This window comes from Alligator mississippiensis, chromosome 3 (assembly GCF_030867095.1).
Source record: "Alligator mississippiensis isolate rAllMis1 chromosome 3, rAllMis1, whole genome shotgun sequence".
NCBI lineage: Eukaryota > Metazoa > Chordata > Crocodylia > Alligatoridae > Alligator > Alligator mississippiensis.
Window position 1 is genome coordinate 78,465,540 of NC_081826.1, and position 25,545 is coordinate 78,491,084.

Sequence of the window (25,545 nt, forward strand, 5' to 3'; positions counted from 1 at the left end):
GTAAAATGCATAAGGAGTCCCAGAAGCAGGAACCAAAGCCCAGAGCCCACTGCATTCTTCTGGGGGGCGGGGGAGGGGTTGTCTTCCTTGCTGTCTGCATGATTTTTGCACTCTTGGCTATGCCATGAGAGCTTTACAAAGAAGGGTGGAGGATGTACTTCACCTACCCCAGGCTACAGCCTGGTCTTTGAGGCACCTTCCTAAGAAGTTGGGGATGTAGGTACAAACTTCTTTAGAAGCTATTGAGGAAAAGGTGGGGTGCTCTTCTTTTGCTTCTCCCTAGCTGCAATGCTAAAAGGACATGGGATTAAGCAATTAAGAGTAAACAGAGGGGTCATCTTGTGAATCCCATGTTATCAGAACTTACTTACACTTACTTCGGGATTCTGCTGGGGAACAACATAATTGCCACCTAAGTCTGGGGGAGAGATGGGATTTCAGACACACCCTCTTTCCGAATTTCCTCTTGGCAGGCCTCAGCATCCCCCTGTACAGTGTGCTGCTGACTATGGTGAATCTTAACCAAAAAGTGCATAACTGTCACCAGTGAATGTGCGGAAAGCCAGGATGCCTAATTCATTTTACTTCTCTAAAGGGCACACTTACCTAAAATGTAATGGCCTAACACAGGGGTGGGCAAAATGAGGCTCAGAGGCCAGATGCAGCCCACCAGGCCATTCTAACCGGCCCGTGGGGCCCCTAAAACATTCAGAAAATTAATATTAATCTACCCTGGGCTGCCTGTCATGCAGCCCTCAATGGCTTGCTGAAACTCAGTAAGCGGCCCTCTGCCCAAAATAATTGCCCACCCCTGGCCTAAGAAGTCAGACAGCTTCGCCATGATTAGCTTGCTTTTTTAATCTAAGCCTGGATACGTATAATATTACTTAGTCCTCACCTTCTGTTTTCTCAGGGAGTGTTATAAAGTTAAACTCTAACCCCCAGAGATAAGTAAAACAGTTAAATTCTGCATATTCATGAACCCTGAAAAACGTGATTCTGGACAGATTTTCAGTGGCTTAAAACAAAAAACATAAATATTCACACACTCACAAGCTGTATTTTGCTTGAATAGTTGCAGTTGTGGTCCTCAGTCGACTCAAAATCATCTGGCACTCATAAGCAATGATTCTCCCAACCACAAAAATTCTCTGTCTTCAAAGCAATTAAGCATTTAATTTTCCTTTAAACTTTCCCCACAATTTTGATCTTCATCTATTCTAAAAGCTATTTGGATTACTAAAATTAACTTTGAACCTAAAACGTATTTAAAACCAAAGGGCTTTTTAAAAAATATTTAAAATAACCAGCAAAACTGATTTATCATTTGAAATATCCAGCTCTAACATATAAAGTCATGACGTTCTAACTATCAAACATATAATTAGGTCAATGGATCTAGCACTACATTAATCCCACTTACTAAAATCTCTGTAGAACAGAATGATGATCTGAGAAAGTGAAGCACACTTACGGTTTTTTTATTATCATTTTATTTTACATGAAAATGGCCTGAACTGAGAATACCAAAATATTATTTGATATATTCAGAATTATATTCACATGAAACCCCAGAAAAGACAACAGGAAAAGGAAACAAATTCTCTCTTGTTGGTTATCCTTAAAGTTGACATATGGTGAGCCAATACAAAGTTAATATTCTACAAAGCAGAACATTTATAAAATATTTCCTCACTAAAAGAAACTTTACCAAACTGGTTCAGTATCCAAAGTCTTGGACATGCCAAGTATGCAATTTTTACAGAACCACAATCTAGTTGTTTATTTAGATGCTTACAGATAAATTTAATTACTCGGAAACTGTGTTGTGATTCCTTTTGATAGAAAGCTCTCGCAAAACACCCTGGAGAAGCCTGCATTGTTGGCACAAGATGAAACAGCGAAGGAGAGAATGCAGCTTTAATTTTTAATTTTCTTGGCTTTTACATTTTTATACCAGTTAAAAATAAATCATTAAGTGTGTGCGTGCGCAGAAAAGGAGTGCCTGTGGGAGAGGAGATGGACTGGATGGCTGCAATTTCAGCAGCTTTGTAGTTTGTTAGTTGTTTGTATGAAGAGGTTACTTTCAGGTTCTGCAATGTCCTCTTTTCTAGGTTCTTGATAATTTGATAAAGACATTCTCCTTGGACATGACAGAATTATATATTTGCAGAGAGGCATAAAACCTAAGGAAAGCAAACCTGTGTAGTAACTTAACAGAATAAGGAGGCAAGTTTCTTAGAAATAAGAACCAATTTTAAACAAGAAAGAAAACTTCAGAGATATTCAGGGGCTCCTGACTAACACTAATAGAAAGGGTTGAGACAATACCTACAAGACTGCAATTATAAACATTATGTTTTAGGACAAAATATAAAAATAGACATCCGAGTTATTGGCTCATTATTTAAGGTGTACATGGATGAACTATGAAGAGATCCAACTTAAAAACTTGCTGTTCTACCTAGCTGATTAAAACTCTAATTTGCCAAATGCAGGAAATCTTGTACACTACACCACAGTTTTCAGATTATCTGTACTATCCAAAGATTTGAATATACCCTCGGAATACGACTTTTGACAAACTATTTATAAAACTTTTGGAACTGCAAGGTTTTTCCTCTTTATATTATCTCAGGTTACATTAGATTTGTCCAGCCAGTTTATTTGATACCTGTCCCTATAATCCATGAAACCAGGGGTTGTTAAGAAGTCAATAAAAAAATCCTACATTTCAGTGAAACAAGATGATACCATGTTTTCCATGGTTAGGGTATTTATCCAGCAGCCTAATAACACTTACATTGCATTTAAAGGAATCAGTATTTAATTATTTTTAAAGCAAAAGAGCCTGACTCTCCAAGTCCACAGAGGTCAACATGGCTATTACATATAAATAGCTGAGTTATAAATTCAATGGAAACTCAAAGGGTAGTTCCAAGTATAGAGTCATTGATTTAAGATTAATTAAAAGAATGATTTAATTAAAATAAGCTATTTCATTGGGCTGTAAATTGGGCATGTGTAATACATGTGTCATGCTATGAAGCAAAGTCTGTACTACTTAAAAAGAACTGATGAGGCATATAATTGTTTTCAATCAGAAGCTATAAAATACATTTCAGAACACAAACAATACAAAAAAGCAACACATTATAATGAGATATTAATTCCACTCGACTCCATTAGTGTTTCAAAAACATGACAGTACTTCATCTATTTGCATGCCCCTAAAATAAGCCCTCAAATTGGGGTGCACCGTAAGCAAGGAAGCTGCTTTTTCTTTATAGGAAAAGAAGCATGGTAGAATAGAGAAAATGCTCATGGCTGCCGACATGGCTACTGCTGCTCCTCCCTGAGGTTACAAACAGCAAGGGTGGAGTCCTGTGTTAACACTCTTGCAGCCACTGATAAGTCAGTAACTTTTGGCTGAAGAGCCCCTGAGCTGGCAGAGGGTAAGGGAGCTGCTGCATTAAGTCTATTCTATTACTGTGATGAGGCTTGGGAAACATACTATTATTTACAGGTATGTATATAAAAAACTATTTACAGTAAAGAGGTAACAGCTTTGCTAGTGCCTTCTCAAGCCTAGCCTTGTTGCTGTGCTGCCACACTGGGAAGTTCCTGACTGTTTCCTGGAATGCCACATTTCCTGGGCATTGTTTCCAGGATGACTTACCCTATGTCCCACAGTCCACTATGATTCTGGAAAAATCTTTTTTTCCTACATTCTGCCTTCCAAACGCAACATGCATGTTTTATTTGGGGAGCATGGGGCATGCAAGAAAATACTGTATTTTAAAAACCAGGATATTTAACTTTCCATTGTCTAATTTGGGGGCTGATTGTACATCTCTTAGGAGCTGATGTTTGCCTCCAACTCTTACTGTCTTGTATTTCCCTTTGAAATCTAAGCTACAGCAAACAGCTGGAGCACCTTAGTCATCTGCAGAGCTGTTCGCTGAGATTGTATGGCTTGGGACAGAAGTTACACAAACTGGTTTAAGTGATTGGAAACTGGTTTAAACCTGTAACAGAACAGAAGTTCTGTACACATAAACCACATTCAAAATGCCTGAAACTGGTTTAAGATAAATCTGGCTGGATGTAGTATCAGACTTAACTGATTTAAGTTAAACTGGCTTGAGGAACTTCTGTCTCAGATCACTTACAGACTCAAGTTAACCCTGCACTGGTCCCCCCAGTCAATGTCTGCCTGGCATGAGGGAAACTTCCACTGGGGGACTTTTTGCCTCCCTGTAGCTCAGAGCCAGGCTTGGATAGCCCCAGCCCTGCCCCAACTCCTCCTCACAGCTGTCTGCTTGGAGGTGGATGACCGAGGAAGGAGATGGGCTGAGGTGTTCCCAGCCTGGTTCCAAGTTGCAGGGGCACAACCCCCCCCCCACCCCAGGTGCTTTCTCCCCATGCCTGCTGGGGGGCAGGGATGGGCCAATAGGATGCGTTCCCACACCCTGCCCCCTCTACCCCTCTTGGAGGCAGACAGACGGGGAAAGAGAAAGGCTGGGGCAATCCCAGCCTGGCTCAAGCTGCAGGAAGGTGAAAAGCCCTCCAGTGGGAGCCCTCCCCCTGCATCAGGCAGACCTTGGTTGGGGGGCCCAGTGCAGGGGGGCTGAGGGGGGAATTTCATTCCCACACCCCTGCCCCTCTTGGATGTGGACAGCTGGGGAAAGAGTGGAGCTGGAGTGATCCCAGCTGGCTCAAGCTCTGGGGAGAGGAGGTAACAAGCCCCCCCCAAGGGGTGCTTTCCCCCCCATGCTGGGCAGACCCCAGTTGGAGAGGCCAGTGCCAGGTGGAGGGGGGTGCATTCCCACCCCTACTCTTCTATCTGGACAGCTGGGGAAGGGACAAGGGTAGGATGATCCCAGCCTGGCTCCAAGCTGGTGGGAGGGGAGCAAAAAGGCCCCCAGTGGGGGCCTTCCCCCATACCCTGCAGACTCTGATTACCAATGATTACCAATCAGGCCTGGGCTGCTGCTGAGCTGAGTTTAGCAGCCTTAGACAGCCCACCCATGGGTGTAGTATACATGAGTGCCCTTAGGCTCCTGGCCTGGGCCAGTGCAGGATTTTGCCTGTCTTGGCCACCCAAACACTGAATAGCTGTTCAGTCTGTTACTGGTTCAATCTACATAGCTTAGAAAAAGCTGCAAAGATTGAATTGATTTTGCTTCGGGTTTTTTGAATCTATGTACTTAGCCTATATAACCCCTGGCTGATTCACAAACCTTTTGCAAGAGCCATAAAACTTAATCCCAGGAATGATCCACATTGTACTACACTTTTATTCTCAAGTGTAGATGTAGGAAAAGAAGGGTGCTGACAGATGTGGAAAAAAAACAACAACCCGGCAACTTTAGCAGAAGAGGAAGTACATTAGTTTGACCCAGCTCCCCAGCATCTGTATTGATAGGGCGCTTCAGCAGAGCTTTTTGGCATTCTTATCTAATAGTTGATTGAATCAACAATTCAATCAACTATTAGATAAATTCAATCAACTATTAGATAGAAGTGCCAAAAAGCCCTGCTGCAGCACCGGAACTATAAAGGCATTGGGCGAGCCAGGTCAAACTAACACAATGTCTTCTGGGCACACACTGCGCTTAGCCCAGGGGCACACTGACCTAAAAGCAAAGCACCAGTTGTTTTTTTTCCCTGTATCTGTACACGCCCTATATGTCTGTCAGCTTGGATTCCACTTAAACTGCTCCTTCTTCCTGTAATAAAAGACTTCAGCATGTATGTCAAAACTCAGCCAGGTGTATGCCAGGGAGGACCGTCCAACAGCAAAGTCAATACCTCAGATTAGCAGGTATAGCAGGGATTCAGGGCTTTTACGGTCTGTGTAAACACATCTGGATGCTATTCAAGTCTGAAGATATATTGCTTCAAGAGGTGATAATTTTTAAATCATTCAATATGTGTGGGGTTTTTATTTTTAAAAGGCACAAGACTTCTTTAGCCACATCAATACCTGCCTGAATTTGATTCTGTATTAAATGTCTTACATTCTTTGTAAAACTTGTTTAAACTACTTGGATTGACTATGCTTGCAGTTATTGTTTCTCATAATGAAACAAAACATAACACCAATAATTCTCACTTGAAAAAACAAGAAAAACAGCAAGTTTACATTTGGCTTTGTTTTCAACACCATAACGAGTTTAGATATTTGGCAAGCAAAAGAGGACATAAACAGAAATTTGGGTACTTGCCATTCTTCTACAGACCTAAAATAATCCAGAGTATCAACTCTTAAATAATAAGGAAGAAAAAATTATCACATAGCTAAAATTCTTATGCAAACCTTATCATTTCTGCATTGATTTATCTTTTCTGGCATCCATTACAATCATGTCACTTCCATCCAGGTCTTACATAATGCAGCTGCTAATATCATCTTCATTGCCTACTGTTCTCATATCCTCCCCGCAAACTTCCAAAACTGCATTCTACCCTTCCAGCCCATCAAATTTATACCTCTTGTCCTTGTCTTCAGCTCTTCACAACTATTGCCCCTACTAGTTTATTAGATCCTGGATCTTACCAAATTGCTGCCCTATTCCTGGTCTCCTCCTCCACCCCCCCCACAAAATGGGATATAATTCTAGAGTTTTGTAGTCTCATGCAAATCATTTCCCAAAAATTCCAAAATAATCATTGCAAAGCCCTCTTATCACTCAAAGCCATGAAGTTGGCATAGTTCATTTATGAATATCTAGTCCTTTTACTGTATTAGAAATTCTGATGAATACACCACATAAAACTGTGTGAAAAACTGCCTCTTTTAATGATGGCAGGAGAATTAAATATAAAACTACCTCCAGAAAATTATATTCACAATTTTCATTTTTAGAAGCTACAGCACTCCGTTTCAGTTTGCCCCTAATAAACCTTCCCTACTACAAAGAGCTGATTCTTTAGAACACAATTCAATACAACATAGTTTATGGCTTCTACCACACACAAGCTTCATAGAGCCTGCAGATGTTGGCTCTGCAACAAGCAAAACTAGTCAGTAGAAAGTCTGGCTGCCAGAAAATCCCCCTGTCCCCAGTAAATTTCTGTTTAGAAGTTACAGAACTGAATGGAAAGCAAGGAAAAGTATGTAAATGTTTTCCTAGTCCCCTTCACCTTCCTGTTTGCAGATTCTTGGGATTATTTATTTCACATACCCAAACCATGCTGTACACATGGCCATATGCAAAAAGATAGTTAAATAGCTATACAATATAAGGCCATGATCATAAGAAAATGCCTTGCACTATAGTGCTAAGGGTGATGACTGTCCTTCCCCAAATGAGCTCAGACCTGAAGAAGGATGCATTGTTTCAAACACCTTATCTAAGTCTATCCCATCATGCAGTTGGTTCAATAAAAGATATCACGCACAAAAATCCTTGACTCTTGCATATCTCCTGGACTAACACAGTTATAACATCACTCCAAAACTACCACAAGGAAAAATAGGAGTATAGCTTGCAGGGCAATGGTTCTTCTGCTCTGTTCAGCACTGGTGAGACCTCTCTTGGAGTAATCTGTCCAGTTTTGAGTAACGCACTTCAAGGAAGATGTGAACAAACTAGAAAGAGTCCAGTGGAGAAAAGCAAAAATGGTTAGAGGTCTAGGAAATCTGACTTTTAAGGAAAGGTTGAAAGAACTGGGATTATTTAGTCTGATAAACAGAAGAATGAGGAGGGATTTGAGGACAGTTAAAAAGAGGATGTTAATAGCGTATTATCTGTGGCTGCAGGGGAAAGGACAAGGAGTAATGATAGATAGTATGAAGAACTTCCTCACTGTGAGGATAATTAAGCATTGGAACAGGCTCCTCAAAGATGCTGTGGACTCTTCACCCTTGGAAATTTTTTGGAGTAGGATGGAAAACCCTTCTCCAGAGTGGCTTAGATCAGGGTCAGTAAACTAATGATCTGTGGGATGGATTCAACCAGTGGAACCATTTTATCTACCCCTCAGACCCAAGAGGTTTCTGCAACACTTTGGCAGTGGAGGTCTTCACTGGTGCAGGATCCAGACAGCAGTAAAAACTGGCAGTGGTGGTATTGTGGGTGCCAGTGGGGGGAGAGAGCAGTGATTGCAGCTGTGATGTAGATTGGATTGGAAGCATCTGACACTCAAGGATCTGGGCTCTGTCAAAGTGGCCTTCTCATTCCAAAATGTTGAGGGCCCTTTGTTTATACAGCAGGAGGTTTTATAGTAGCTAGCTAGGGTCAGAAGGGACCTGAGCAGATCATCTAGCCTGACCCCCTGTCACAGGCAGGAATGAATGCTGGGTTCACAAGACCCCGGACAGGTGATCATCTAACCTCTTTTTGAATTTACCCAAGGTAGAGGTGAGGACCACTTCCCTAGGAAGTTGGTTCCAGATTCTGGCCACCCTAACCATAAAATATTGCCTCCTGATCTCTAACCTAAACCTATTCTCCATCAGCTTATTACCTTCTGAGGTCCCTTCCAGCCTTAGATTTCAGTGATTTCTAAGGGCCCAATAAAGCTCTATATACACCTCCAAATTCTTTCCCAATAGACCCTCATTTTCCCCACAATGATTGAGAATTCGGGGGTCAAACTAACCCTTCGCTTACCCACTCCTCTCCTTTAACCACAGGCCATTTATATCAATCTGGCATAACTGCTATCTGCTCCAGGAAGGAGCAACCTTGGAGTTTCTACTACAGCATTCCACAATGGTCAAAATGGAAAAACCCCTCTCCACAGACTAAGGAATAGCCTCTGTTGCTCCATAGCCCAACAAACTCACTAACTTTCCAAACTGCTACAGAATGATTCAGACAAAAGCATGACACTTCATGAGTAGCCCTCCTGAATATACTGTCTGAAGAAAAAAAAAAAAAAAAAATCAATAAATACAGGTTGCAAAGAGGCACTGTTTTCTGAAGCAATGACTCAGCTCAGCAACAGAGGCAGCCAAGCCACAGTGGTAATACGCCATTTAATTCAGCAACAGAAAGAGGTCAGGGGGACAAAAAAGAAAGGCGCTTCTTAAAGAATAAAAACAAAGGCCCCTAACATGCATTAAAGTTATGTTGTGATTGATGTGTTAATTGCACCATAAATAGTAACACTGCCACATTTTCAGCCAATTTGTAGCTCCACGTAACCCCCCCCTTCCCAAGTGGCAAACCAGCCACAAAGTTATTCCACAAAAAATGTATAACTTCTTTGTGGCTCATCTGTATGGCTACAATTAGCTGGCAGCATCAGCATGGAAATGGGGGTTAGCATCAGGACCAGGGCAGCTTTGGTCCCAATGTCAAAAGCTGGCTACCAGAAGACTGGGTTGCAAGGGTCCCTGGTATGGGGAGCTGAGAGGCACCCATCACTGAAAACCTGGCAACCCTTAAGACTGGCAGCCTTTCCTATCTCCCAGGGTCCTGGTGTCCCAGGACATCCAAAAGTGACATGTGCAGCTGAGCTGTCCCAGGGCTGGGCCAACAATCAAGTTGATTGTCAGGTCCAGGTCTTGAATGAAACCCAAAACTGTTGAGGTCAGGTCTGACAATAAGCTGATTATTAGACCTGCCCCTGCTACGCTAGCTAGCACCATGTCCAAAAGGGACCTGGGGGTCATAATTGACCATAAAATTAATATGAGCCACCAACGTGATGCTACAGTTAGAGCAAACAATACGCTGGCATGCATCAACTGATGCATCTCAAGCAAAACTAAGGAAGTAATTCTCCCACTCCACTCGGCATTGGTGAGGCAGCAGCTGGAGTAATGCATCCAATTCTGGGCGCCACACTTCAAGAAGGATGTGGAGAAGCTTGAGAGAGAGTCCTGAGAAGAGCCACACATCATTAGAGGCCTGGAGAGCAAGCCATATAAGGAAAGGCTGGCAGATATGGGACTGTTCAGCCTAGAAAAGAGAAGACTTCAGGGGGATTTGGTGGCAGCTTACAAATATATCAGGGGTGAGCATCAGGGACTAGGCGAACAACTACTCACCAAAGCACCCCAGAGGAAACCCGGGAGCAAGTCATAAACTCCATAAGAAGGTTTCAGACTGGGTATAAGGAAAAACTTCTTCACGGTTTGTGTGACCAGACTCTGGAATAGACTCTCAGTGGGGGTGGTGCAGGCACCTACCCTGGAGATCTTCAAAAGGAGACTGGACACACACCTTTCTGGGGTTATTTGACCCCAGCAGTCTTTCCTGCTGAGAGCAGGGTGGGGCCTGACTCGATGATCTCATGAGGTCCCTTTCAGCCCTAAACACATGTGAATCTGTGACATCCTGGGGACTTGAACTGACCCAGGGAGATCAGGGCTGGGTTTAACCATAAGCTGATTGTCAGACTCCGCCCTAATAGCCACAGGTCTCATACCCTCCTGGATCTGGCAGAACTGGTCCAAAGATCAGCTGATTGTTAGACCCAGCCTAACAGCCCTGGGTCAGCTGACTGCTGGACTCACCTCAGCGGCCCAGGGTCTTGAACTGACCTGGGATTGTCCAGGTTAGGCCTGACAACCAGTTGATTGTCAGACCTGACCCTGACAGCCCTGGGTCTCAAAATGGATACAAAACTGTTGGGGCTGGGGCTGACAATCAGCTGAGTGCCAGACCCCACCCTGACTGCTTTAGGTCTCAAATGTGCAGGGGGCTGTGCACAGCCCTGGGTCTGGTACAGAACCACCTCCAGCCTGATCTGCAGAATCATGTTGGGGGCAGATTAGCAGTGGCATGATTGGGATTGGTGGAATTTTATGGTATGTGTAGAAGTCATACTGGTACCCTTGGTGCTGCAGTTGCTATCTGATGTCTAGTCTCAGTGTCCTGCTTTACTCTCCTACTACACCTTGATGGAAAACAGATATACCAAGAAAGAACACAGGGCTTGGGAAGTGGCCTTCCTAATAAGCATTGGGGTAGTGACCATGGGTCTCTTCACAGGGCTCCTATCTCCCCTTCATCCTGTCCTGACCACACCTATGACATCCTGGACATCCGTGTTACTCCAGGTTCTCCTTCCCTCTGTTGTTCTGATTGGTCCCATGGTCACAAGCTTCCCACTGCCCCTTTAACTGTCTCATCTTGGTTGTCTCTAGTGGAATGACATTCCCCTGCCCTCACTTGGTTTCAGGTTGTTAGCTCTTAGTTCTGTGAATGCTAAGATGCAACCAGCTGGTAGCCAACTCTTAATGGCTGACCCTCACCTCCTCAGGGTCCAAGCCTCCATATGTCTCTCCCTGCTTAGGCATACATCCACTGAATCACAGTCCTGCATGGAGTTTCTCTTCCCTGGGTTCCCTCTGGGTGGGAGATGAGTAGGGGGTAGAATTTATCTTCTTTCCCGCAGCTCCTCAGTCTGGCTTCTCCTGCCTTGCTTTCTGCAAGCAAAACCCTTCCCTGGTTCGGCACTCACTCACTTCCTCCCCTCAGACATCACCACCATTCCTTGATCCCTGGTAAGTATTTGCATCTCCAGAGTCTGGCTGGTCACTGCTTCGGTCCTGCTTTCACCGTTTGTTGCGGTCCTGATCTCGCCTGCTGGCCCTTGCCCCAGGGGCACTCAGTCCTCTCTCCCCATGTCCCTTTTACCTTCCAGCTCCTCCCCCAGGAGCCAATCTTCCCTGGCCCTGCTCCCACATGCGGCTCCACCAGAGCCTGGGCAGAACTTCATTGGGAACACCTGGGTTCCTGATGCTCCGTGCTGTCCTGCCTTTCTCACCATGGTCCAACCGCAGGTAAGTTTTCTTCTCTCCACTCTGGGTGGCATGTCTCCTTTTCCCCCAGTAACAGGCACTGTAGTGAGTGCCCTGTTGCAGTATAGTATGGCAGGAGGCACAATGGCTGGGATGCAGCATAAGATTCTTCCAATCCCAATCGTGTCATTGCTTGAATGTCTGCCAGGGGCCAAAGAAAAAGCTTCAGTTTCTGCAACATAAAATGCCTTCAGAAACTGCCAACCCCTTGTGGAAACATTTTCTGTAAATCACAAAACAAGCCAGGACTTAAGCTTAAGGTCATTGGAAATTTTTCCCTCCTTCCTTATCACCAAAGTTCTGGTCTATCAAAATATACAATATGGATCACTGAAGCTGACTTGACAGATCTTCAACAGTTAAATAGTTCCAGTCCCCTCACATTGATCTTTGAGTTTATCTATGTCTTGTGTATCTCTCTTTAGCAACAGAAGCAGAAGCAAAAGCTGTTTCAGACTCAAAAACAATCTTGGAAGTACTTTCATTTAAAAAATATTACCAGGGCAAAACAGAGAAAATAAACCTCAAAAGACAAATCAGTAAGAACAGCTTTTGCCAAAAAAAAGCCTGATTCATTCTTTGATAATATTTAGCTATTAAAGATGACTCTGTTGAACTAACATGCTAATTTCTATAGTTACTGCCTGGCATGCCAATAGAAAATTAGCAAACATTACATAAAATAAGAACTGACTGACTGACAGATCTCAAAAACTTATTGTCACTGAAAAATCATTACTGAATGATTAAAATAAAAACTAACCCTTCAACACTTTCATTAAAGATCTGGAAAGATTGCAGAGAATAAGGACTGGCAGAACAATAAATAGTTAGTAGAAAAAGACAGACATACAGAGTGGTAAACTGATCTTCTGAAACAAAATGTGCTTCACTATGACACTATGCATTTGCTGATATCTAGCAACACAAAATGCAGGCCTAGCCTAAAGAACAAGGGGTTGCATCTTGGTAAGCAGTCACTACAAAAATATTTAAGGATCATAGTGAACAAACAACTCAGTGCTGGCTTCCAGCTGGGCGCTAGCAATAAAAGGTTTATGCAGACCTTTGAGGTATACACAAGCAAGGAGAAAAATGATTTTCTCTCTATATAAGGTACTAACTAGTGTGCGCCAAACTGGAAAACTGCATATATTTCTGGTGTCCACATTTGAAAAATGATGTTGAAAAATTGAAGATGGTGCAGAAAAGAATGACAAAGATTAGTGCAGGCTGGAGAAAAAGCCTTAGAGATCTCAACTGGTTTAGCTTATCAAAAAGAAAAATGAGGGATGCAAATTACAGATGTATAAGTATCTTCAAAGGCAGAAAATCCCATAGAACTGGACCATTTGTATCCTAGACCTTTGCAACCTGCTTAATCTGCAGTAGACTGCTAAATTAAGGACAACCCACTCAGCTGTTCATTGCAGTTACACTTCAAGGTGTGCCATTTCTCCACTCATCTGAATCTCATCCATTGGCCCAGCCAGCTAACTGAAAGACAGACACCCTTTGAAATAAAAGTCATAGCAAAAAACTGGAGCTCTTCTGCAGCCTCACACCTGTTTTCTGCAGGTTTGTATGCCCCCAGTTATTAAAAAAAAAAAAACCAAACAAAAAACCCCTCATCGTTGTAGGGACTAAGGAACATAACACTGTGAAGTAGCTGGGTTTTACTATTCCAGCTAATGTATTAGGGAGTTCAATCCAGTGGAGCAAGGTATAAGCAGCAGCAATTCTTGGAGACCAAAGCCAGACAAATTCAAATTAGAACTAAGACACAACATTTTAACAAGAGTTCTTATACCCCCTAAACAGGGGTTGACAACCTTTTGCCATTGAGGACCACAGCTTGCAACCATGCACACCCCCTCCATGGGTCACACCCCACAACTCTCTCATGATCAGCAGATCCTGCAAAAGGAATAGAGAGAAAAAGGCAAGTGCTAAGACCTTGGGGATGCTGCCTCTGCAACAACAGTGAGAATAAACTGAACACGACAGGCAAGAGGACCCAGACAGCACCTCCTCTCCTGCCACAGCTGGAGGATGCTACCAATTCCATGAACTGCCATGGGCCAGATAGAGCCCATGGGCCATAGGTTGCCAGCCCCTCACTAGAAGGGCCTACCAAGGGCCTTCAAACCAAGCCTGAATGCCTTTCCAGAGAGTAAACACAAGTCAAGTCATAGTCAAAAAACAGTTGTTGGTTCACTACACGAGTCATGGATGTAACTTAAAAAGAAATATACAGGAGTCAAGATAAAAGATTTCTTTCAGGTAGGTATGGACCAATATATGTTTTAGCTGCTTTTAAAAGAGTGGTGGGGAGGGGTTGGAAGCTGCTGCTCAGGGGTATGCATCAGTTATATTGCAACTGTTAAATCTATATGATTCTGTAGGCCAGTGGTGGGTAAAATACGACCTGTGGGTTGGATCTGGCCCGTGGAGGGACTAAGTCCCGCCCGCAGCAGGTCCCTCAGTCCTGCCCAGCCCAGGCACCACTGTGTGTGCAGCAGGGCTGGGGTGGCTCTGCAGCTGGACTCCATTTCTAAGCAGCCCAGGTGGTGGTGGCTCCTCCCCAGCCACATGGAGATTGGCAGGAACCCATGCACACAGCCCCGGTCTGGGCCTGGCCCGTCCCGCACCCACTCCAGAACCACACGCCCACGATGAGCAGCAGCAGCTGGGCAGAAGCTGCTACTGGGAGCAGGGGAAAAGTGGCCACCTCCCTCTCACTGCCTCCAGGACCCTCTTGCTGCAGCTGCCCGGAGCTCATGGCTGGGCTGCCCTGTGGCTCTTTTCCACTGCCATGACCACTGCCACCAACACTGCCTCTGGGTCACCTAGCGGGTTAGCGGTGGCAGTGGAAAGGAACTGCAGGGCAACCTGGGCGCGGGCTCTGGACAGCCGCAGCAAGAAGGGCCCTGCAGCAGTGAGGGGGAGGTGTCTGCTTTTCCCTTGAGCCCAGCAGCAGCTTCTGTCTGGCTGCCACCACTGCCTATTATGGGTGGGCTGGTCCAGAGCAGGTGCAGGGTAGGCCGGGGCCAGGGTTGGGGCTGTGCACATGGGTCTCGGCTAGTCTGGAGCTGGTCTGCTCTGGCTGAGGCACATTGGGGCCATGCACTCAGCTGCTGCTGGGAGTTGGTAGCAGCAGTGGTGAGGAGCCACAGGGCGCATGGACTCTGGGTTTGGTGAGCTGTTGCAGCAGGGAGTGGGGTGGTGACTGGCCCGCAACAGCTCTCCAAAATTGCCTATGTGGCTCACGTGCCCAAATAATTGCCCATCCCTGCTGCAGGCATGCAAGTTAGCTAAATCCCCTTCACTTTGACCCTGAGTGAAGCAGGGTTAAAGCTGGAGTAGTTTTACCATGCTTGTATCTCTACAGGACCATGTACATCAGGGCTCAGCAACATAAGGCCCCTGGGCCATATTTGGTTCGTGGAACCACTGGATCTGGCCTGTGGAGCCAGAGGGTTTTCTAGTACCTGTGCCCATGCCAGGTCCAGGCATCAAGGGCCTGCAGTAGGGCCAGGTGGCTGGAAGCTGCACCCTCACTGCTGCCACTTCCCCCAGTTCCCCGCTCCCTGACTGTGGTACAAACACAGCTTCTAGCCAGTGGGGAAATGAGCACTGGTGGGGAGGGTCAAAGGGAGGCAGTGTCAACAAGGATGCAGTTTACAGGTGCCTGGCCCTATGTAGCTCCCCAATGGCTGGAAGATGGATCTGTGCCCCAGCTGGGGAACTGTGGGGGAAGCAGATCCAAGCTTCCTGGCCTCAGTGTGGGTGCAGGCAGAGCCCCCGTGTCTGTCAAAGCAGAGCTGGGTTGTTCTGGCCTGCAGTTTATTAAAGGTTGCCGGCCCCTGGTGTAGATTTAATAGCTGTATTTTAGCAGCTTACATCAATATCCTCTGATATCAATACAATGCATCTGCATATAACCTATCAATTTATCCAGTAGTGCTACTGCCCCTCTGATTATTTCTGAATATTTCCCCTCCCATTTTGTCTGCAGTTCCCATTGCTTTAGTCTTTGCAGCCAAGTTCTGTCCTCAAAAAGATTTGCTGGCATATACTGACAAGGTGAACCTAAAGCAATCATGCTCGACTCAAAGTAGGGTCTGACTTGAGAAAGGTTAATTTAAACTTCACTAAAAAAACGCCATCTATTGGTAACCTTTACTATATTGGCCAACAACCAGCAAGTAGAATTGCCTCTTGAATTTTCTACATCCCATGGAGATTTGAGAGGATAAAATTCATTTTAGATTGTGAGACTATGTTCAGATGACCATTTAAGACAAATTCTTTACCATTTGCTCTGAAACACTTCAGTGATAGATGCAGTATATAGATCTAATTAGCCAGACAAGAGGTGCAAGAACTTCCACAGTCCATAGATGAACCACTTGCACCACAGTCCATAAGTAGACCAGTTTCAGTCACTTGTATAGAGAATATAATCTTTCATGCCTTTCATGTTATATGCCTGTAAATAGTTACTATATACATGGTAATAGTTGCTACATATACTGTTAATAAACAGTGTTGACAGTAATAAAATATGTGTTTTCATAAAAACAAGCCTACATATATGGTTCTTACCTGAAGGGTTTTTATAATCTGAAACACACTCATGTCTCCAAAAGGTAATGGCAGACCTCTCTCTGTTCTGCAGTCGATTCAGTCTTTCTGCTAGCCCTCCCCTATAGAGAATAAAGGAATGCTCAATTAAGCCAAGAATCAATATTCTAGTTTTGCCAAGTGACAGACCATAGGACAGATGAAATATTCACTCTGTCCCTCAGAGACAGATCCATACTGTAAAACTAAACTTTACAGAATAGCTCACATAATTCAAACCCTCCTACGATTACACTTACAATAAAATGTGTGCTGAGGGACAATATGCAAATTTTCATTATCTTGGTATTCAAAGTCTCAAGTCTCTCAATCCTGCCTATACCACAAGGAGTTTAAGTCTTCCCAACCTTTCTCTGCACTTACATTTTATTATTAAAAGACACTATCATAGGACAAATTTGAATTTAAGACAAACTCTATAGCTGAAACGCACCTCAGCCATAACTTTCAGCATTCTCTGACCACTGCGTACAGCAGAGTTTTCAGAATTGTCTACCTGTTGGTAATGAGCGAAAATATTCTTTTACCCATATTTGGCCCTCTAATTCATTTCAAAAGCTGGGTCAAGTGTGTAGTTTCAGTGGTCTGAAAACACTCCAGGCTGGAACTAATGCAGCATTCCCGAGGTGAAGACAAGAGGAGTGGCATCTAAAGCTCACACACTTAAGGTAATATCAAAGTGATTCTTGTACCCTGGACTTGGATTCAGAAAATGTGAGTTTTCCATGTTAGGAACAAAAAGAACTAGTGTGTACAAAATTGCCTGTGAGCTATTGTGTGGTTTGGGTTGTTTTGGGACTAACTTGAGTATTTTTTTCTTCGCCTTTAACTTGGCTGTTTTCACATTTATTCACATGAGAATCCACTTGCAAAACACACTTCAAATAAACTTAGCCATTCAGATGAAACCTGTACTTAATTTGTAAGTCACATACACAAGGCAGGAAGACAAAGAAGGATTACCTGTGCACACAGGCAAAGATTTATTTTCTGTAAGTAAAGGAGCCTAAGTTGCTTGGTAGGTCTAAAGTTGCAAATGTGAAATTGGGGAGGACTGGAGGTTAAGAAACTGATAGCAAACTATGAAGATTAAGTAGTTCCAGTAGTCAATTAAAATATGTCCCAACTTGGTATGCCTAAAAGGAATTTTCATATTATCATTGTTTAGTAGTCCGTATGAAATGAGCAGTTGGTTTAAGTGCAGTTCCCAGCCGACAACTATCCAAATCACAAAATCTCCATTATAAGAGAAACTATCAGGTACCATTTGGTGAAAGTCTCAGCAGAGAGATCAAGGCAGGGAAGAAAAGTGAAAACCCAAATTACATGAAGGTTTGGGGCTGATGGTTAAAGACCATTGGTAGGTAAATCAGTACTGAAAAAAGCTTTCACTGCTACAGCCCTTGCTAGACCAGTTATGTGAGAAAGTAAAGGCTAGTATCGAATATCTTCACAACAACAACAAAAAATTACTGATCCACTTCTCATTGCACTATGAAACTGATGTTTGGGAAGAATTCAAAAAACAAACCACCATTTGAAAAATATCATCATAGGGCTCCCATGGGACTCACAAATGAGCATAAAAATCAAGTTTAAACATGCTTTAGACTTAGTTGCAAATAAGCCAGGCCAGCAAGAACACAGCCAACTTGTGTACACCCAACTTTTCTGTCTGCATAGGCTTGAACGTATTCTTTTAATGCTGTTCTAGACACTTTCTCCTTAAACACACAAATTGGTTTAAGCTGCTTTAGAACCTGTACTCTTAAAAGTAAATTAGTTAAATTTGTTTTTTAATTGCTGCATAGTCAGGGTTTCTTAGCAGCATATTATTATGGCAATTTGGTTAGGTATGGTAATGCATAAAATAACTAGTTGCAAAAAGGCTTGGGTTTCTGATGAAAGGTGACTGTACAATAAAATACACCTATACTAGCACCTGTCTTCCTTTACCATACGTAGAATTCTTATCACACAAATAAAACACTTTGCCTGTTTAAGCAATGCTAAGAAGCTATCCTCTTACAAAAGGTCCCCATACAGAAGGGCCATGCCTACAGATAAGAACCTCCCAGCCTCCTCTTCCTTCCCCACACAGATTAACTGTATTGCATCCAATTGACCAGTAATTCTGTCATTCTGTAGATCCACCCATAATCTCACCCATGAGAAGTACTGTCAGCCTCCACACAAATTCTGCATCATGCAAGCCTGGAAACAAAGAGCCACACAGGTTATTTCACATGGCAAAAATATAACACTTTTTCTGTGTTTTAGGTCTGATATGCCCAGAAAGGATAGGAATGAATATTTCTCTCTCTGTCAAGCATACCATCGCTAAGTGTCAGGGTTCATGAAGACCGCAACTTCATATTCCCTTTCTCTAGCAACCCTTCATTAAGCTACTATTTATTCATTTCCATCCTTTAAGGATAAATAATTGGTCCTCGGACTTACAACACAATTGGTTCCTGAAAACTGGGTCCTAAGTCGAAACGTTGGAACTCGGAACCAATTTTCTCATAAGAAACAATGTTACATATGGGGGATTGGTTCCTCAACCAAGACCCTATTTTCACCAAAAATACCCCAGAATTTTGTACTTAATGTAGCTATATTACTCATCTGTAATTGATCAATGTATTTATATTGTAAATAGCAATCACACTGATTTGGAAGGACTTCTTTGAGGCGACTTTGCTGGACTTTTTGAAAGTCTCTTGCTTGGACTTTTTGAAGGGCTCTTGGTTGAATTCTTCTCAGAAGTCTTGGCTGCAGGTTTTTCTGGAGTCTTGTCTGCTTTCTTAAAGAAAGCATCCAAGGAAGTTTAGACAGAAAAAGGAAGTTTTGTGCCCCTGCACTGCGCAAAACCCAGGTCAAAGCTGCATGCAGTGCAAAGGCTGGAACAGGCTCCAGTGCTGTGCTGGTGTTGCTCCTAGCACCTTGAAGTAGTTCCCACATGGCACCAGGGTAGGTGCTGGTCTCACTCACAATTCCCGCATGGTACTGGAACCTTGTACTGGCTCCAGTGTGATCCCAGGCACTGAGACTGCAAATCAGCAGAGCTGGTACAAGATTCTGGTGTAGTACCATCATCTAAATTTAGATTGTAGTAAACATTGTGCGACTTCACAAAAAACTTTCTAAGTTGTATTAGGCAGACAAGGTTCTTTGCATAGATGCGATATCTTTTATGAGACCAACTAAATAGTTGGAAAAATTGTTCTTTGCAAGCTTTGGGGCACAAAATGCCTTTCTTCAGGCATAGGGAGAGTCTGCAGGTGTTGTGTGTGCTGGGTTGACTAGAAGCCAATATGCAAAATGCAGGCCTGTGAAAATGCAAATGCGTGGCAGCAAGGTTCAAAGGGAACAGGGGACAATAGGTGTGAGACAGGTAGTTGGGGAAGGAGGAGAAGCTGATGGAATATAGCTGGTAAAACGCAGATGGGTTACCTGGAGTTATCAGATGGCAGGGGGGTTATAATGTGCCACAAATCAGGGGAAATATCATGACCACTAAGGTGGTTTTCCTAGTTGCAAGGTAAGATCACTTTCTTGGCAAGGGGTAGTACCATGACCGAGGTAATGCACAGTTAACCTCCCACTTTCATTTTCAGTGGGAAGATGTTGGTTATATGTCAACTTTATGAAAATGGAAGACTCTTCCCTAGCTTGCTCCTGCAGCCATACGGCTGAGGGCAAGCGAAACTCAGAAGCATCTGAACCCCAAGCCTCCAAGCTTGGGCCTGCATGTAGGATGCTTGCCAAAGGATTTGGAAGCATCTGAAGTCCCAGGTAGGTATGGAGGATGTTTGCAAGGCCACAAATTGTTTTTGAATGACTCAAGAATTTGGAATTGATTGGGCTGATTTGACTTGGAACACGAAAAGTTTTCCTTTAAAAAAAAAAATAAAATCCAACGTCTATATTTAGTCTGTGATGTTTTTTGTATCCAGTAGATTTATGAAGTGAAGTCCATAGGCTTGTCTACAAAAGGTGTTTTGTAAATTCCCTTTGAGGATTAGAACTGAAAGACTGAAGAGAGAGTGGCTGTCTTATGAGAAGTCTGCACCCACAGGTAAATAGGTATTTTTGTCTTTGATAGATTTCCAGTGTGCGTTCATTCTGGTACACAGTTGTTGTTTGGTTTCTACTTCATATTTTCCATCAGGACATTTAATACACTGGATTAGATATATTACATTTCTGGAGGTACAGGTGTGTTATCCAGGAATGCTGATGGTTCTGTTGTTGGGTGTAGTTATTGTGGGGGTGGTGGAGATGTGTTGGCAGGTTTTACATTTTTTGTCCCAGCATGGTCTGGATCCATTCAGCATGCTTTGGGCCATAGAAATTTTGCTTCTGGTGATGAGGTTGGTGAGATTCGGTGCTTGTTGAAAGGCTAGGATAGGTGGTTCTGGAAAGATCTCTTTAAGAGTTGGGTCTTATTCTAGTATAGATTGAAATTGTTTGATGATTTTCTGTATAGCAGGGGTGTCCAACCTTTTTGAATGTGGGGCCGGATCATGAACTTTGTATCACCCAGTGGGCCGGCGAGGCATATTCAAAGACCTCACAGGAAGTGGTATCACATCAGGAAGGGATGTCACGTGACCTTTGACACCAATGAAGTTGCAGGAAGTAACAATGAAATGAGTCTGGAAATGTGGTTTAAAATCCAAAATAAAAACACTATAAAAGCAAGAATGAAATAATACCAAACACTTGACTAAAATAAACACTTTCACTTCTACTCACTTCTCAGTGAATGAAAGAAGCATAATGCAAGTTGACAGATTAAATGTGGAAAAGATATCAGCCAGAGTAGAAACTAATCAAAGCAACAAAATATGGGCATTTTTGAGAATAATCTTCAAGAAGATTTACTTTTATTGAATTAATAACTTGTTAGTAATACATCTTTAACAAGTAGTAACAAGTTGAACCCCCAATCCCGCAGAAAGAGAAACAGAAGCAAACACAATCCAAACACTGGACAGTATTTTTACAAAGATTTTTCCCTGCTCCAAATTTACGTTGGAGCCCAGATCGTTCATGCTCTACTCTTGAGCATATTGTTCAGTCTTAAAGGAGCATACAGCACAGCTGCAGGGGGCTCAGCCACAGCTTTCCCTCCCTGGTGCAGCCCGGCCAGCCCATCCTGCCCCTATCAAGCGGTGGCTTCCCCAGGTGCTGCTGCACTTTCCCCCTACCTGTGCCAGCTGGTCCCAAAAGGCAAGAAGCTTCACCGCCGTTTCTGCTGGCTGGTGCTGACCCAGCTGGGCATCCCCAGCAGCACGTGGGAAGCCAGCTTCAGCCGCATGCTGCCCTGCCCAGCTGGGTTGGCACCGGCCAGGAAAAGCAGCATGCACCTGAAGCCAGCTTCGCACATGCTGCTGGGGATGGCAAGAGGCTGGCCAGGTCGGCGCCAGCCAGCAGAAGCGGTGGCGGAGCCGTGTGCCGCTCGGAACTGACCAGGGCAGGCAGGGGGAAAACGCGGCTGAGCCCCTGCCGCTCCGGCCGGGCTCGTCCCGTCCCGAGTGGCACATGGCCCCACCACTGCTTCTGCTGGCCAGTGCTGACCCGGCCGGGCTCCTCCTGTCCTCAGCAGCACGTGAGAAGTCAGTTTCAGCTGCATGCCGCTTTTCCTGGCCAGTGCTGACCCGGCTGGATCCGTACCATCCGGAGCAGCATGCGGCTGAAGCCGGCTTCCCATGTGCTGCTGGGGATGGGAGGAGGCAGGCCAGGTCTGCACTGGCCAGCAGAAGCGGCAGCGGAGCCATGTGCCGGTTGGGACAGGACGAGCCCGGCCGGAGCAGCAGGAGCTCAGCTGCATTTTCCCCCTGCCTGCACCGGTCAGTCCCAAGCGGCACACGGCTCCACCACCGCTTCTGCTGGCTGGTGCTGACCTGGCCGGCCTCCTCCCATCCCCAGCAGCACGTGGGAATCTGGCTGCATGCTGCTCCGGATGGGACAGACCCGCCTGGGTCGGCACCAGCCAACAGAGGCGGTGGCAGAGCCGTGTGCTGCTCAGGACTGACCAGCACAGGCAGGGGGAAAGTGCAGCTGAGCCCCCTGCTGCTCCAGCTGGGCCCATCCTGTCCTGAGAGGCACATGGCTACTCTTCTTCCCACACGCACCAAGTCAGTAATGTCAAGCTGATGCGGTGCGTGTGGGAACCTTGTCCCTTCCCTAGCCCTTCAGCCGCCATTAGGAAGCTGCTGAAAGGCTGGGGGAGGGACAAGGGGTGGGAATGAAAGCAAACCATGTTTACTTTCGTTTCCCGTCGCAGCACCACAGACCACAGAAAATGCCTTGGTGGGCTGCATGGCGGCCCGTAGGCCGTACAGGTTCCAGGGAAGGATGGTATGACATAACTAATGATATGTGATTTGTGGGGATTTTCTTTTTGTACTGCAGCAATTCTTCATGTGGTATCTGGGCGGCTCCTTCAAAAATACGATCTCTCTCTCTGGAGGAGTATCCTTGTTGGATGGAAGCCCTTTTGAGATTTGTGATGTGACTATCACAGGTATTCTCCTCAGTGTAATTTCAGTTGTATCAGAGGGCTTGGCTGTATATTACAGCTTTCTTGGTGTATTTAGGGTGATTGCTGGTTTTGTGTAGATATGTATGTTGGTCTGTGGGTATTTTGTATATGGGGGTTTGTATATTTACCATTCTGGATGTTAATCATAGTATCTAAAAAGGAAATATTGGTGCCGAAGCATTCAAGACATTGTCTGATGGATGGGTGAGGATTATTGTATTTGTGATGGAAATCAATCAGAGACAATAGGTTTTCCAAATGATGAAGGTGTCATCCATACATCTGAGCTATAGCGTGGTTTTGATGGTGCAGATCTTCAGGAATTCTTCTTCCAGGTGGGCCATGAAAAGGTTGGCATATTGTGGGCCATTTGGGTGCCCATAGCTGAGCCTGTGGTCTGGAGGAAGTGGTGGTTACTGAAACTGAAGTTACCGTGTATGAGGGTGAAGTGTATAAGTCCATATATCTTTAGGTTTGTACTCTGCATTGTAATCTTGCTCTTGTAGATATTCAAGTCAGGCTGAGCTACTACATTACATACATTTCAACTTCCTCTTCACTCCCACAGCTGAGCTGTACTTTTCTTTCCCATTTCCAGTTATTTCTGTTTCTTCACCAGCCTTAAATGTCTGCCAAACATTACCATGTCCCATGTGCATCTCACCCCTTGCCTGCCTTCCCGCCCCCCCCTGCTGATTAGTGGAGTGCCCTGCCACTCCCCCCTGATCATCAAGGAAGCTAAAACCATGGTTTTACACATGGCACCCTTTCTGCCTTCCTGCCAGTTAGCAGCAAACAACAGGGCCACGTGGGGCCCCTCAGTGGCAGGAGGGGAAAATGGTGCCATATTTAAAACCGCAGTTTTCACCTCCTCACTGATCAGAAGCAAGCAGCAAGCAGGTCCCCTCTACCAATCAGTGGGAAGAGGTGGGGGCATGGGGAAATCTGCAAGATTAAAGGAGCCACAGCACACCCTACTTCCACCATGAATTCAGTAGGTCCCTACCAATGAACTATCTGGTAAATCACAAGCCTTTTGGCACTGGATTAGTAGCATGCATAGTGTGCACTACGCACAAGTATAAAAGGGCTGCTTAAAAGTTTATAGAGTACCTGTGCTAAAATTTGCAGCAGTTTCCAAAAAGGTAAAATGCACCAGTTCTGGATTAGTTAAGCTAATGGGTGCTAGATGCAAATTACTACAGCTATGTTTATTTCAAGGTCACTGTTTTCAAATTTGCTCGTCTCTTCCATGTGCTCAGGGAAAGCAGTCTGACAGAAAGGAGGGAAGAGGCTGCTGGGGGAAGAAGTTGAAGGCGGGGGTAGAAGGCAAAGGACAAGAAGGCTACCTGGCCTCCCAGATCTATTTTCCCAGATGTAGCAGTGGGAAGGGAACAAAATTCAAGGCAAACCTCCAATAGCATTCTATAACCGGAAAATTATAATAAAATTATAAAATTTTTCTAGGGGTGCACCAACAGAGATGTTTGGGGCCAATACTAATAGCCAATTTTTAAGGAGGCATATCAGCTGATAATGATCCAATTTCCAATACCAGCCCAGCAGCTTGGAGAGCTGCGTGCAGCTGGTAAGTCTAGCGTGGTGGAAGGGACATGAGGGGGCAGATCAAGGCCCCCGTGATGAGACAGGATCAGGCTGGGGCAAGCGCGGGACAGAGCCGCGGCTCATCCAGGGAGAATAGTGGGGGGAGCTCCTGCAGCTGTGCACTATGAGGACATGGGGGGGGGGGCATATGCCCCCAGTTCTGTGTAGGGCTGCGCAGGGCTCTTCCCACCTTGCCCCACCCCACCCCGTGCAGATCCGGGGACACATGCCCCCCCCCATACACACACACCCTCCCGGATGAATGGCAGGAGCAGCAGCAGGAGCCGCTGGACAAGTGGACAAGGGCCGGACCAGCAGCTCCTGGATGAGCAGCGCACAACAGCGGGAGCCACGCCTCCCCCTCACCCTGGACGAGCCACGGCTGTCCCATGCCTGCCCCACCCCAACTGAGCAGTGCTTTCCCCAGTCCCTACCCCACTCCTCCCTCATCCCGGAGGCCTTGATCTGTCCCACCACGCCTCTTCCCTCCCCCCTCCCCTTCCACCACACCAGGCTTATCAGCTGCACAGAGCTCTCCAAGCTGCTGGGCTGTGCTCCTCACTGCCTATGTGATGTGCTGTGACTGCGCGTGCATATGCACACATGGACATTTATCAGCTAAATTATCACCCATATCAGGCCAATTTCCAGTACGATCAATTTTCTTTATATTGGTGCCAATCCAATATTGAACCGATGTATCAGACTAAAATTTTCCATATACAGACTCTGAGGGGGTCATCTTGTATTAGAGAAAATGTGGTAATTGTCCCCCAGGACTAACTTAAGTTTTGGTGTATTTAAGTTTACAGACAGCAAATGTCATGTTGCAGAATTAGATACGACTTTTGCAGAAAATGGAGTTGACAATTGGTACTTATATAACAAACAGCTTAATCTGAGATTCGTAACATATTGACTGACATTTCAACTTTGCTCAAGAAACAACACATTTAACATCAACAATTTAACATGT

The 25,545-nt window shown here is 44.8% G+C and overlaps 1 protein-coding gene across 5 annotated transcripts in view; it reads right to left on the reverse strand.

The window, feature by feature from the left end:
• The window catches only part of SPIDR (scaffold protein involved in DNA repair), a 340,147-nt gene that overhangs the window by 211,154 nt on the left and 103,448 nt on the right, over positions 1-25,545 (reverse strand). For all 5 annotated transcript variants that reach the window (XM_019498649.2, XM_014606829.3, XM_014606828.3 and 2 more), the window contains one exon: positions 16,373-16,473. In XM_019498649.2, the coding sequence (XP_019354194.1) occupies positions 16,373-16,473 (101 nt within the window). The remainder of the gene's footprint in view (positions 1-16,372; positions 16,474-25,545) is intronic.